At 39.8% G+C, this 14,920-nt stretch overlaps 1 protein-coding gene across 5 annotated transcripts in view; it reads left to right on the top strand.

Moving 5' to 3' along the window:
- Positions 1 to 14,920, top strand: part of NELL1 (neural EGFL like 1) — a 302,370-nt gene extending 287,450 nt beyond the window's left edge. For all 5 annotated transcript variants that reach the window (XM_052811479.1, XM_052811477.1, XM_052811478.1 and 2 more), the window contains 4 exons: positions 3,776 to 3,969; positions 9,527 to 9,703; positions 11,434 to 11,658; positions 12,937 to 14,920. In XM_052811479.1, coding sequence (XP_052667439.1) covers positions 3,776 to 3,969; positions 9,527 to 9,703; positions 11,434 to 11,658; positions 12,937 to 12,987 — 647 coding nt within the window. In that variant the 3' untranslated portion in view covers positions 12,988 to 14,920. The remainder of the gene's footprint in view (positions 1 to 3,775; positions 3,970 to 9,526; positions 9,704 to 11,433; positions 11,659 to 12,936) is intronic.

Below are 14,920 nucleotides of genomic sequence, written 5' to 3'. Positions count from 1 at the left end.
CGTTTGAGTGGCATGTCTTGGCAACAATCACTTTGCTGTTGGCTACACGTTGTTGATAGAAAATAGCATAAGGCTAGCATTACAAGCAAGTTTCTAATTATGGTCATTTCCACTATATCCTCACTTTTCCTTGAAAAGGAACTGTTTGGAGGGGGGAAGTAAAGCTCTGCCACTTTCACTTGGGTTAATTAGTAGTCTGCCACAGATTATCTCAAAATAATGAATAAGACTGCAAAGTCTTATTCCAGGTGTGAAAATGAGATTGTTTTCACAGGTTGACAGGATACATGAAAGAACTAATCCCCCCCAAAAGTCAGAACAGACATCTTGTTCTTGTGTTATATATAGGGAAAGACTATGGAGTCTCCTTGCTATTTCACATATGTACTTGTCCATTGTTCTTACAAGTTCCTTGACCTATAAATGAATATTTCATCTTCTTCCTACCTAGTGGTGGTGTTATAATGGGAAATAAGATTTGTGTACAGTTTTGCCTTGCCCGTCATTAAACATTCTAGTTTTGGGCCCGCATCTTCTGAGAGCAGTTGTGGAAAAGCAAACGAAACCTAATGGGAGTGTGGGGAATTTGAGCTGAGCAAGGATTTGAATAATATAAAAATAATCTATATGCGAGAGTCTTATCATACAGCTTTCATATTCATTAGAAGATTGTTTTGGACATGTTCAGAATGTTAAACTAGGCTAATTTTTCAAAACCTAAGTAGACACATTGTTTCCAGTTCTTAAGAGAAATTTCACACTAAACAGGAGTATTTTCTTCCATGTTTTGCATAGCCATCTTCATGCTGATCTCATGTCAGTATGAGCAAGTTCATTTGATCTCCATTAAACTGAAATATTTTCTGAAGTTAACTGGGAGCTAAGAATATGGGAGCATTTGTCGGGGTTTCCCCCTCCCCCATATCTGGTTTGAGGCTGAAAGAGTGAAAGGGAGAAAAAAACACATTATGCTGCTAACTTTTCCTGAAGTTACTGGGAACATTGGCTGTTTGTTCTGACTTTTAGAAATGCAATCAGTGCCAAGAAAAAACTGCCAAAGGGATGTTCTCAGAAAATTAGCTCTATTAAAAGTTCAGCTGGAAATGAGTGCAGTGTGCAAGCCTTTTATATTTGATTAATGACTAAAAATTTTAAATAATAAATGCCATAAAATAGTAAGAAACTATCATTTGAATAAAGAACAACAACAAAAAAAAGAGCAAACTGAGTAGCAATTAGGAATTTATGTTCACGCTATGTTACTCAGCTTTGCTTGATTGGCTTCTTTGTCAAGAATGTCCCATTTACCGGTTTGGGCCACTCTTAATGGGGGCATCCTTTTTACGTGTGCTAAGCAGAGAACGGCAGTAGCAGTATGTAAATAGCGTGTTCTTCCCTTTTGGATATGTGTAACAGATTAAGCTGGCTTTGTGCAGTGTGAACAGGTCTGTACTACTGAGAATATGAATAATGTTAGTTTCTATAATTGCTAACATCTGGCTTTCTATAAATCTGTTAAATTACATGGAAACAGAATTAGATTTCTGTGTCATAAGTAAAGCAATTACATGGAACTCTGTAGGCAATATGGCTTTATATTCATCTGTGAAATCCTTTTAGTTTTGAACTGTGAAAGCTACCCTTCTAATCTGCACTGTGATCCTGCTACATCCTATATATATGCTATTCAAGGAGCCCTTAACGTGGTGGGGAAGAGAATATTGACAATGCTTGGTGAAATCACCAAAGACAAAGCGAATGCTTCATTTATACCTTTGTCTTCCAACATCAAATACAAGTCAAAGTCTATTGAAAGGAAAATGGGATATTTTTAAGAATATTTTAGGTCTTACAATAGCTGTTTGGGTATGATTTATTTCATACCAGTTCATTCATGGTTCTCTTCATGTCACTTTTCATGTTTTTTACCACCTGTGATACTCTGGCACTCGTTAAACAATGAACTACAGGTTTTAATTTCTCTTAGTGCAGCGCCTTTTAGACCACTGAGAGTGGACCTTTCGAGTACTCATTGCTAGGCTATGCATTAGAGCGATAATGTTACTTTTTGGCGATTAAGACCGTCAGGACAGCAAAATACACCATTTTTAGGGAAGTCTGAGCCATAAGCAACTGAACTGTGCTATCAGGCCACTGGGAACGTCTCTGACAAAGGACTGGCCCACAGGTTAGCCCAGGAGTGAAGCCCTTCTGCAGGGTAATTGCCTCCAGCTTCCCTTTGGGTCTATAAGCAGAAAGAGGAACAAGCCATTTTCTGGCGGCCCAGGCCCCTGACTCACTCGGTTGTGCAGGTCGATTTTTGCATTTGGTCAAATCCAAGGGCACTACCACATTTCTACTTGTTCCTGGGCTATTTATGCCTTGAAATCAGGAATTTTACTAACCAGGTCAGAGGGAGTTAGTGATTTGATTGTTATCGAGAGTTTCCTTCAGCAGATTGAGAGAATTGTTAACGTCTTTTTAAGATCTGGCTTTCTGAGGAGATGACTCGTGAACCCATGGAACTTGTCCAAAAAGTAGGGCAACTGGCCATCACATCCCACAAAATTAGACTTTAGATTTGTTTTGGGGTTTTTTTAAATTCTATTGAATTTTTAAATTTGTTGGTTTAGAGAGGAATTAAAAGTACTCGGGTAATATCGAACTGTAAGAAATTTCACGCTAGCACTAAGGTAATTTTAAATGGCAAGTGTGAGGGCTCTTCCTTGTAATTTCCAAATTCATATAATAGTATTCTAGAATTTTCATGACAGAAACCGTCACATACTTCTAAAGGATTTTCTTCTTCAGCCTTCCTCCCACTGTTGCTTACTGTTTTCAGTGTTCATGTTGGAACAAAAGAAACCCACCGACTCACTGGTATTTTATCTGGACAATCTGTCAATATATTGTTTAAGAGCAGTCCAAAGTTATTTTCTGAAAGAAATACCCTTTTTAAACAATGTGATTAAAATCTCATGCCTTTCGCTGCAAGAAAAAGAATGCTGCATTAACTCCCTAGATAAATTCGTATTGCGTAATTATATATTTTACTCTCCAAAAGCAATTCTAATGAGGTACTGTAATTCACTTTTCTCTAGTGTATAATGATTTTCTTTTGTTACTTGTTTCTTTGTGTCATTGCGAAATCATACTTTTCCTGCATAGCTTTGTTCTAAGACTTTTTTCCTTTCTAAGGTGCCCTCTGATTTCTTTATTTCCCTTCCTTTTTTTCTTTATGTATTTTTTTGTTTTGTTTTGTTTTGGTTTTTTTCTATTCACTTACACCTTCCAGCACTGGCAAAAGGATGCAATTGATTGCTTTTAGTATGGGAAATGTTGATCGTGCTAGGAACTTACAAAGAGAAGTGCAGTTCTATTTTGGTGTAAAATCCAGAACAAAGAGTGGTCTAATTGACAGAAAGTCACTCTGATTGTTCGCTGGTTTCCAGTCACTGGGAAATCACTATACACCCTTGTCTGAAGGCTCAAGTTCATCATTGATATTCAGTTCCACTAGGTATGTCAGTCTCAGCATTTACAATTAAGCCTGCTGGAGGTAGTTTAAGAATTCTTGGTAGAATCAAACAAACACTGAAGAATAACTTAAAAAAAAAATCAGTGTTTAATGTCTAGCAAGTAAATATGGAAGATATCAGAAAGGAGGCACCCTCTCCCACCAGCAAGGTAGATGAGCAATAATTACTTAATACAGAAATAAAATTTGCCCCGTGACAAAACATATCCGAAGCATTATAAATCTGCTGTTTTGCAGATATCGATGAGTGTGCCTTAAAGACCCACACCTGTTGGAACGATTCAGCCTGTGTGAACCTGGCAGGAGGGTTTGATTGCCTTTGTCCGTCCGGACCATCTTGCACTGGAGACTGTCCCCATGAAGGCGGCTTCAAGCGGAACGGGCAGGTGTGGACCCTGAGGGAGGACAGATGCTCCGTTTGTTCCTGCAAGGTGAGATCCAGCTGGTCTGGGTTTCAGGAGTCCTTTAATTCTCTGGGCTCATGTCAGAAACCCAATATTGCAGTGCCACTGGTGTTGGCAAAAATACTAGCCTAAGCCCAAGGCGCTGAGGCAAAAGGTAAGCTCTGCTGTGGGCACTGAAGCTGTGATGGGGAAGTTCTTCTGGGAAGTCATCTTTATTCTTATTTTGCACAACCACAGACATGGCTGAATAATGGCTAACCCCGCTGAGCTTCTACCGTGTCACCCTGTGGGCCAGAGCCACTCGGAGCACGCCTTGACCGAGGGTCTTGCATTACCCTTTAACACAACGTGCAGGAGATCGGCACGCTTACTGGGAATGTTGAAAACTGTTTTGAATTTCTCTTGCACACAAATATGCATCTCTCGGGACAAGTACTGTAGTCAGCCACCTTCCTGTTGGTGGCGTTTCCCTTTACTTGGAATATATGTGAATTAACTGGGTGAGAAGGAAGGCCTGAGCACGAGTCAAAGGTTAGAGGACCTAGAAGGAGACACTTAATTTCCTCATGTGGGGAAGGGTGAAGTCCAGCTTTCTCCTCCTCATCCCAGCTTGGCTGGGTTAGCAGCTCTGCCACTTGAGCAGTGCAGCTCTCCCTGCACCTTTGGAGAAGCCAGGCGTAGTAGAAGTAGATCTACCTTAGAGTTGACGGATCGGTTTGGGGGTTTTATTCCCCCCCCTGGAAATTATCAGTTCTTTTCTGAGTTTGGTAACCAAGTTAAAAGAACGTTTGACTTTGCTTTCTCTATTTTCACTAGTAAAAAGGGGAATGCTGTCATTGAAATTAGAAGAATTTCAGGAATGCACCAATCTGAGAAATGGTTGGTCTTTTATGGCCACTTTGACCTGACGAGTTCATAGCACTGGTAAAGCTGTCCTTAGACACAGCAGAACACTACTGGCCCTTGCATAAGTGTAAGTAAAAGGAGTTTTTGGCCACCGTGAAAAGCTGAACATAGAGCATGAGAATTGGCCTATCAATCCCCGTGTCTCAATGCTCGTGAGCCAGAGAAGCATTAGAGGGTTTGAGGGGGACAAGGGCGAAGAGTTGTTTTGAAGTTGCGAGAAGCTGAAAGCCTTATCGTTTCTGTATTGCGATAGTATAGCAGAAGGGAAAATTAAGACTTTAGAGTGAATAGAACCCGCAAAGCAGACTGCTGTTTTGGGCTCAAAAGGGAATACGTTCTTGTTAGTTGCTATATTTTTTACTTCAGGTAGCCTCAAGCTCCCTAAAACTCCTCCCTTCAGAAGCTGAAGTGTACAACGCCACTGAATATATATCAAGCTTTTATTGTAATCTTGGGGAATTGGCTGGTTTATGAAAGGATTTCCAGTCAATAGAATAAACAGTTTAATATATGTGAAGACATCTGGTCTGCCTTTGCAGAATTATAACTATTAGTATTCCCATCTTAGATTGCTTGTAATTTGTTTTATTTGCCATTTCTCATTGCACTTATTTCTTATGTTGAATGCTCTTATTAGAATATGAAAATATACAAAATGATTAACTAGTACATAGCTATTTTAAACTAAGCCTGGCACTGTTTGTTGCTATGACTCTTCCTTTATATCTTCCTCGCTTTCCATTTTTTTCCTCTGTGAATTAACATTTGCATTTAATTTCATTCCAGTAGCTGCCTGTTTCAAGAGCCAAATTCTTGTCTGTAGAACAGAGAAAACAGAGAGAGCTCCTCGTCTATCATATCCCGGGCAGGACGTAAAGTCTTCACTCAGTGTTTATTGAAATATGTTATTGAAACATATTTTTATAAATTGTGATATCTTCCAATGCACCGGACTACTTCTCAGAGCTGCTGCAGGACTCTGTCCTTTTCATGCAGTTGCACGGAGAGCTGGCCCTGCCTGACCTTTTTGCAGCCTGCCCAGTTTTCAGTGAGGAAAAGGGCAGAGTGTAACTAAATCATTCCTTATACTTCTAACTTGAACTTTGAAGTGATCCTACTCACTTGTTTTATCTAGGAGACAAATCAGTATTTCAGATTTTTAAAAAATGTGTTTTCTTTTGGCTTTTCTTTTGTTACGGTTATTTTAGGAAAGGTCAGGTGGATATATTTTGTGCATTGGCTGAAACACATAGATCCCGTCTTGAAAATATTTTAACTTAAAATCTGCTGCAAAGGGAATTAAATACCTTACTTAACTTTGAAGTTCATTAAGTAAGGTTATTTGTGGAGTAGGATACTATGGAATATGAGACATTATATTACTTCAGTTATATAATGAAGCAAAGGGTCATTATTGAAACACAGGGGATTATTTCCGTGTTTCATCAGACCCAGTCTCTTCAAACCATCCTCATTCATCTGAATGAATATAAAGTTTACAAAACCATAACTTCTCAAAACTACAAATTAATATAGTACCTTAAGTATATTTGATGTGTCTTCTACAGGAATCTGCCTGAACTCTTGTGGATTTAATACACAATCAAATTTAAGACTGGTAGAATTTGAAGGGGAGTGGGGAGCTGTTGCTCTCTCCCATGAAAAAAATAAGCCTGGCTATATCTGGGCTTTCCAGTCTGTCCTCTGATTCAGACAACCCTCCATTCCCTGGATGAAAAAAGCCTGGGGGATAAGCACAGAATTGGGAACGGGGCGGGGGGTGGATGTGCCAAGGTGAAGTGTGTTCCTGAGGGCGAGAACGGTTTGGTGGTTTGGTCTCTGCAGGGTCTCCTTTCTGTCCAAATTGGCTTTGGGGCTCTGTGGAAACTTGAGTTACCCTTTACAGCGATTCCCTTGTGTGCCAGTTTTCCCTTTGGTAAGAACAGTTTTGTGTTCATACCACTGATGCTTATGAAGCACGTGGAACTGATTCAGTGAGGATGGTGGGGAGGGAGAGTTACTAATAAGATGCTATATGTTATTACCCAGCAAAAGAAAGTAAGTTGCTTTCTATATATTTCTCAAGCTTTTCTATATTTCTCAATGCTACTACAGAGCTGCAAAGATGCAAGTGAGATGTTGTAGCTTAAGAGGCTTTGTGTCACTGACGTATGGGGATAAAAATGTTTTTTGAAAGGCATGGAGCTAATGAGGTCGGAGATAAAACACAGGCGCTTAAAGAATAAAGAGAGTAGCAGTGTATTATGATTACCAAAAGGTCTCTGGCAAAATCATCAGGCTTTGTCAGTGTTCTGAAATACAGAGAGTAAAGGCAACGTAAAAGGTTAGCTGCTCCCCAGAGGTAACAGCACGGGAGCTCAGAGAAACACAGAACTACCAGCACTGTCACCAGCTGACAGAAGAATTTGCAAACTAATCTTGAAAGCTTGGAAACTGAACTGGAACTAAGCAGACAGGTTATTGTTAGCCATTATTAATCGCCGCTCCATTATGGAGAGGAGAGAGACTGCCATTGCCGAGGCCGTTGGGTTGCCCGGCCGCCTGGCGTAACCCCGCGTGCCTGGAGCTGGTCAGCCTGGCAGAGCTTTTGCGCTGAGCTGCCGTTTGATGTCCGCCCTCAGCAAGGGGTGGGAGATGGTTGTGCTTTCCCACCTGCAAGAATGGAGATTTAGTCGTAACTCTCTGTCGGGGAAGGCTTTCAGCTCTCTTCTTTCACCACTTGCTGAAAGGGGGAGATGACGTCTGTCTGTGGGTTTTGTGGAAAGGGTTTCTTCCCAGTATTGCACCTGGACCTGGCCGGACCTGTGGCTAAGGAGATGGGCCACTGCCAGTCTTCCTTACCTTATGATTTACTCAAACTCCTGAGTCGGGAAATAAAGCTTGTTTATACCTTCTCCTACAGCTAAAGCAGCAAACTAGCCAAAAGTACAGAATCCTTAGTTATCTTAATTTGATACAAACCTGAATAAAGACCGTACGGCAATCGAGTCCTGTGCCCTGTGGTTGGCAAAAGCAGTTCAGATCCATGTTAACCTAGCATGTTTTCTACATTTCCCTAATTCTGTGTTCTCTTCAGCTTTCCTTGTTAGGCATAAGAAATCATTTTAATTATTCTTACAACAGAAAGTAATATTCTAATCAGTTCAAAACTATGATGAAATGCGGCAGTGACGCTGACTGACATGGGTGTTGTGATTCCCTGATGCTGATTTGGTACTTGTTGCGTTGTGGCCAAGACTGGCTTTGCTTAAAAACAAGAGCCAAACAGATTCCTACATCAAAACATAAAAAAAACCAACCACCCATGCTACGTGCTGTGGTTACTGGCTCTTTTGTCTGCCTGTGGAAAAGACATCCTGGGCTGCTGTCACTCTTTTTAGTAATCACTTTTTTAAAGGATCAGAGGAATTAAATTCCCTTGCTTTGATAGGTACCCCTTTATCTGGTGGCAGTGGAAAACTTTTTTTCCTTCTTACATCAGATGCAGGTTTATAGACTCAGAACAAGGTTCTGATGAGAATATGGAAATACTGCAATGAAATGAGTGGAGTTGGTTTAGGAACTGTACAGCTGTGATCCAAAGCAGAACATAGCTTCGTTCCTCTCGCAGCTCTACCTTCAGACTGGCTGCAGGGGACGCTTTGCTTGAATAAGGACTAGTCCAATAACTAGCATTGAATGCAAAAGAAGTTCATTTCAGAACTGCTCAATGATCTCCTCATTGTTGACTGTGATTTCAGTTCCCAGTCTACGTGTGGCATGCCAGTATGTTGGCTCACCTACAGCAACGGATGTAATTTCAAACACAATAGTCCGTCCAATTTTCGTAACTAGAATTAGAATCAATTTGTTTTTCTGTGATGCAAAGAGAATATATCTGTTTCTCTTTACATGCAGAAGGAATTCTTCTGTTTATCTCAAACAGTTCTGTTTAATGGTCTTAAACAAAATGGGCCATCCAATACTGTAAGCAAATATTTAGCAAAATCATATTTTGGAGAGCCTGTGGAATACAGGCCCTCTTTAATACAGGAAATGAATTATAATGGATGATGGTAAGTCCATTTAGCTTTAAGCTGGTGTAGTGTAGGTCCAGATGTAACAGAACCAGTGGTGAATTCAGACTGAAGAATGGTTAGTGCTACTGTGATTTTGCTATATTGTGCTCCTATGAAGTTAAAGGGACCACCTTCATAACTTCGATTTATTTATTCAAGTTATTTTCTTCACAGTGATACATTCAGTCAAAATAGCACTAAACAAATATTATATGTATTAGAGCGGCAACTGCTTGAAGAGTTCGTTGATGTAACCAATGAGATATGAAATTGCTTCACTATATTTCTTCTGAGATACTGATTTCTTTTAAATTCAATTAGCTGGAGACAGGAAAACAGTATTCTCAGATTCAGGCAGTATTGGATCCATGCAATGGTAGAAACTGGGACAGTACTGGTATTTGAGGTATTCCTCACAACTGGCAGGGTCCAGTCCTTGTTGGCGGTAACATCGAATATATTAAGAACTTAGTATTTCCTCATATGCCAAAGATATGCCCTTTGAGATATACAGATATATATATGTATACACCCTGTGACCTTACCTGGGTTGCTGTCTGGCAGTTTGTGGTTGACGTCAGGGCAATGTGTCCTTGCAGGACGGGAGGATTTTCTGCCGGAGGACAGCCTGCGACTGCAAGAACCCCAGCACTGATCTCTTCTGCTGCCCGGAGTGTGACACCCGTGTCACCAGCCAGTGCCTCGACCAAACTGGGCACAAGCTCTACCGCAGTGGGGACAACTGGACCTACAGCTGTCAGCAGTGCCGTTGCTTGGTACGGGTAAAGCCTTCGGAAGGGAGCGAGACCGATAAGGATTCTGATGTTTAGCAAAGCATACCTGGAAGCAGGCTCTTGGCTCTCTCTTCACCTGCTTTCCAGACTGGGAATGATGATAAAGCACTTAAAGAGCACCAGAGAACTGAAAGCTACACCATCAGTTTTCCTCTTACTGCTGAATAAGTAGGTCTAATGAACAAAATGAAAAGCTTGACAAAAGCTTGGAACCTTGATGCTATATTAACTTTAGCATTAGTCTACTTTTAAGAACTTTTATAAGGTTGTCTGATCTCTAAATGACTTTAAAATTTTTTTCACATGCAATGGATTTGGTTGGAGAAGTTTCAGCTTTTAATTACTTCAGCTGCTGTACCTGTCTTATCAAAATGGACAAGGCAATTCTTTCTTTTTCATTCAGCAAATGCTGGAGAAATGGAGTGCCAGTGCCATGTGGTGAATTAGCAAAAATTAACCAAAAAAAGAAGGATAAAGAAAACTGAAATTACTAGACACACATGCAGACTAAAGAACATTTATTTTCTCATTAGGCACTGTATATTATTTCCCTAAAGCGTTAAGTTTTGCTCAGATATACTAATTAGTGCAGCAATGAACTTCATTAAAGTTATCAGTTTTCCATTTATAGCTGTCTGTATAACGTAGTCTTTATATATGATATTAATCAAGAGGTGTCTGAGCATCAGGAAACAAATTACATTCAAAGCGGAGTTACTGTTAAGAGATAATTATCCATAATGTACAGCAGTAAGTATTGTATTTTGTATTCTCCTAAGATTGTTTTTTTAATGTTCACAAAAGAACAGCAAGAAATATTTGCAGCCAGCAGCAATGGCAAATATTAGATGTGAGATGTTTTACAAGGGAAACTGACTTTGTGGCTAGAAGTTCCTTGCCTAATTTTATGATCGGGTTTACATACAGAGCTAAAAGACAGCGATGCCCTAAATCAGCGCTACGTGTAAGGTTCTGTGCGGTGTGTGGTGTTATCAACACCTGAAGTGCTTAAGAGAGTAGCATAATGCAAGTATTGGAGCCCTTCGCAGGTTAAGTTTAGAGACACACAGCAATACTCTACAGAAGTGACCTGATGATTCTCTCTTCTCCGTGTTTCTATCTACTAAACTGCTATTTTTACAAAGCTAAATAGTAACATAAAATGGCTCACTGGAACATAACTGGTATTGCTCTAACAATTCCTTTAGGAGTTGACAATAAAATCAATTTTGGCTGTTGCTAGTTAGATCGATGTGCAACGCTTCTCAAACATACTAACCTACATCTATCTGCAGTGTTAATTTTCTGTTTAAGCAGTTGCTGTGATCCCGCAGAGATGTTTATGTGACGAGGCGTAGAAAGAGCGCGTGAGTCTGCAAGGCGATCACTGCAAAAATTATAGTTTATGGAAAATGTTGGAACCCAGTATTTAATGCTGCCTTTAAAATCCCCAAAGAACTCAAATTCCCCTGCTACGATGATGACAGTGGTGGTGTTCAGTCAAGAAACAACCAAATGATAGTCTGCTACATTTGGGAAAATTCAGCTCAGTATTCAAACATGCATTTATATGATCAACCAAACTGCGAGCTGATCCATTCAGTTTATTTCAGTTTTGGCAAAATAAAACTTTTCCATTCAATGGGATGCAAAATTTCCTGGTAGCTAATGAACAGCAACAAATACAATGAGCTTTGCTTCAATTTTTACAGGAAGGAGAGGTGGATTGCTGGCCTCTTCTGTGCCCAAATCTAAACTGCGAGTACACAGCCATCTCAGAAGGAGAGTGCTGTCCGCACTGTGTCAATGACCCCTGTCTGGCTGACAACATCACCTACGACATCAGGAAAACCTGTCTAGATGGCTATGGAATCACAAGACTTAGCGGCGCTGTATGGACAATGGTGGGATCTCCTTGTACGACCTGCAAATGCAAGGTACGATGGGCAAGGTGGAATGGTAATGGAAATGCATGTTGCTGCATAAAATCAGGGTCGCTTTCTGCCCTTGGAAGCTCGCGTTCAGATCTTGGGGAAGTAAATGAGACCTGAGGGCAGAAGCTTACAGAAAACCCACGGCCTTTTGTGTTTTGCAGGGTGGAAAAAAACCCAATGCTGTGCTTGTTGAAAATGTTGAGCACAGATATGTTGTAATATCCTAGTGCAACTTTCAGACACTCTGTTGGAGAGCCCTTCAGGCATTCTCAGTATGAATCTAGGCTAATATTTTAATAACTGCCTGATGTGGATGTTCATGAAAATGTGTGTTACAGAGCTGGTGAGCAGAGGCAAAAACACTAATAAAAGTTTCACCAGCAAGTGCACAAGTAGAAGCGCATTGCAGCTCAGAGATGAAGTCACTCCCACAACAGAAGTGGGAAGGGAATGTCACAGTTTCTGTTCCCTGATCTCATCAAGATGTATTTAATCCAATGGCTCTGATGCAGAAATGCAGTCTGTCTCCCTTGCTCCGTGCAGTGATGACCCCACTGTGCTAATATCAGAATTATGAAAATGTTGTTTTGGGTTATATAAAGTGTTCTTCTGTTCACTGTGGGAAACGGAGCTGTTGCTCCAGGGCTTTAAATTATTGAAGGTAGCTTTTCTGCCATTCTTCAGAGTTTTTCTTATTGGTTTGTGTTGGATTTAAAAAAAAGGGAAAAAAAAATTGCTCATTTGGGGTTTTGGTGGTTGCTGTAGGTTTTTGTTATGTAAGATAGTTTTGTAAATGACTGGATGTTGCAGAAAGATACTTAACAATGGATTAAACTCCAAAGCTGTATGGTTTCCCGCCCCCACACATATCTGCCATGAGTCAAGAATCTGAACTGTCTGCTTATTTCAGACAAACAGAAAGCTTCCCCACATGGATCATGTGAAAACTCTCTCCATTAACTGTCTTGCGTGGGAGAAAAATCCAGTCATCTCTTGCAATTGCGGTGCTGTATTTTATTATGGGGACCACTGAGTCTTTCACATCCAGGTTTCTAGTTCACGTGTAGCTCAGGCCAGTTCAGTGCTATTTGGCAAAGTCAGCCTCCTCAAAAAGCCATCACGGTTGGGACCGGTGAGGACACCTTGGGATGATGGCTTACACAGATTTTTGTATGCGGTAGCTGTGTCAGAGATGCATCTATCTCTGCGTGCCACCAACCCCTTTGCTCTTTGTGACTTGTTCTGCGGAGCTGATTGACACCTGCTTGTTTGTCTGTGCAGAATGGGAACGTCTGCTGCTCGGTGGATTTAGAGTGTCTCAACAATAACTGACATAGTCAGGCTGGACTGTGCCGAGGGAGGAAAACTGATGAAGTTAACACCTGAAATGAAGTCGTACGCATTGGCGTTTTATACAACAGACAATTACCAAAGTCTCCGCATGAGGAAGATGTTTGGGAGTTGCCTTTGGGACCTATCACTATGCTCATCCTTGCTAGCCTTGTCTGGGTGACTTACAGTACAGCGCATATAAGTCAATGGTTGTTAAAAGTTTTCAGTGTTGTAAATTACACACTTTTCCTGTCAAGACATTTGCAAATATGTTTAAATTATTTCATGGGTAAACTAATGCTGTATTTTTGTTTTAATTTGTGTATTGACAACATGATAGAATTCAGCTCTTCTTACTTTGAATCTAGATTTTACAGATAAGACAGCCTGTTGTGATTTTGTCCCATGATATCACATACTTAGTTCCAAGGTCCCTGTCAGATGTATTTATGAAAATATGTATGTATGTACAGTCAAATTGCATAGTACTTATATTTCACAGCTGTCCAACGTTTTAAAGCGTTCAAAGGTATATTTGATTGGACAGAATGGAAGTAATCAAAATAAGTCTGTCTTAAAAATTTATAAAATTAAATGCCGTGAACTAAATGAAATGGCAAAAAAAGCACTTTCTTCTCCAAACGTGCGGAGCAGCAGCAAGACTCCTGTAGCGAGAAATGGAACTAAAAACACATTCCACTGCCAATTCAACACATATTCAGGAAAGAATCACTAGTCATTATTGGTATTCTGTTTTGCAAGAGAAACTGCAAGTGCTGGAAAAGGGTATAATCCCTCTGGATTGTGCAGTGATAAAACAGTCAGAGACCCTTACGATGATTTAATTTAAATTGACTAAGTTAGAATTTGCTTTCAGTTGTAACACCATTGGGGAGTTCAGAATTTTTCCTTTTTTTTGTATTTACAGTAATAATGATGTCTGCTATTCTCAGTTACTGCTACCATAATGACAAAGTGCAGAAGCACCTGTACCAGCGACATGCGGGGCAGGAGACCTTAACACTTGGTAACTTTTATTACCCAATTAACAGCTCAGAAAGAGATTTTCTTTTTTCATATTTTATGACATTCAGTAATATTTAGTTTTAAATTTACCACGCACACAGTGTTGTTTAGTAACTACGTTTAGACAGAAATACAAGTTAAAACTCTTAGCCCTATATCAAGGTTAGAGTTTCGATTCTCTTCAGCTAATGTCTATTTTTTTCATGAGGCTAGGAAGTTTGTGGCATTAGAACAAGAATATATTTCTACAATGATGGCATCTACGGCTTAAATGTCACCTTTTTAACGTGCTGTTGTGTTTTGTTCTGCTCATTTGTGTAGTGTTTTTTGCTTTTTGTTTATTTAATTAAACACACTGAGTATATGGAAAAGAGTGCAGAAATAAGTATAGTGGCTACAGTTTGGAAAGTCTACATTTGTGAGTTTTTCGTAGTTTCATGCAGAAAATGTGAAACTGATTAAAAAGAATGAAGTGTGACTATAAAGTGAAAAAATTAGTCGTCTTTTAAATGAAGTACTGTTATGTTTCTTAAAAGGGGACAGTGGCAAAACAATCTAAAAATTACTTGCAATCATTCAGACAACTTTATTCCCATTTTTTAAACAGGATTTGTTTTCTCTAACAGGTTTGTGTGGTAAAGTTAAGTTTATTTTCTTAAAATGCCCCATCATTTTCAGCTACTAATGTATTGACTATATTTGCATTGCCCTAACGATTGTATAATAAGGAAAACAGTTGTGTTTTATATGATACTCAAAGGATGTTTGTAAATCATAATGTCAGCTCATTTTGTATATCACATTGTAAAACCCAATGGTAATTCAGTTGGATGAGATATCCAGTGGGCTGAGATATAAAGGGGAATGATTTCAAACTTGTGGGCATCTAAATAAACTCCTATGTACA

This window comes from Harpia harpyja, chromosome 16 (genome assembly GCF_026419915.1).
Source record: "Harpia harpyja isolate bHarHar1 chromosome 16, bHarHar1 primary haplotype, whole genome shotgun sequence".
Classification (NCBI taxonomy): domain Eukaryota; kingdom Metazoa; phylum Chordata; class Aves; order Accipitriformes; family Accipitridae; genus Harpia; species Harpia harpyja.
The sequence above is the reverse complement of the archived record's forward strand: the minus strand, read 5'-3'. Positions and strand labels throughout refer to the sequence as shown.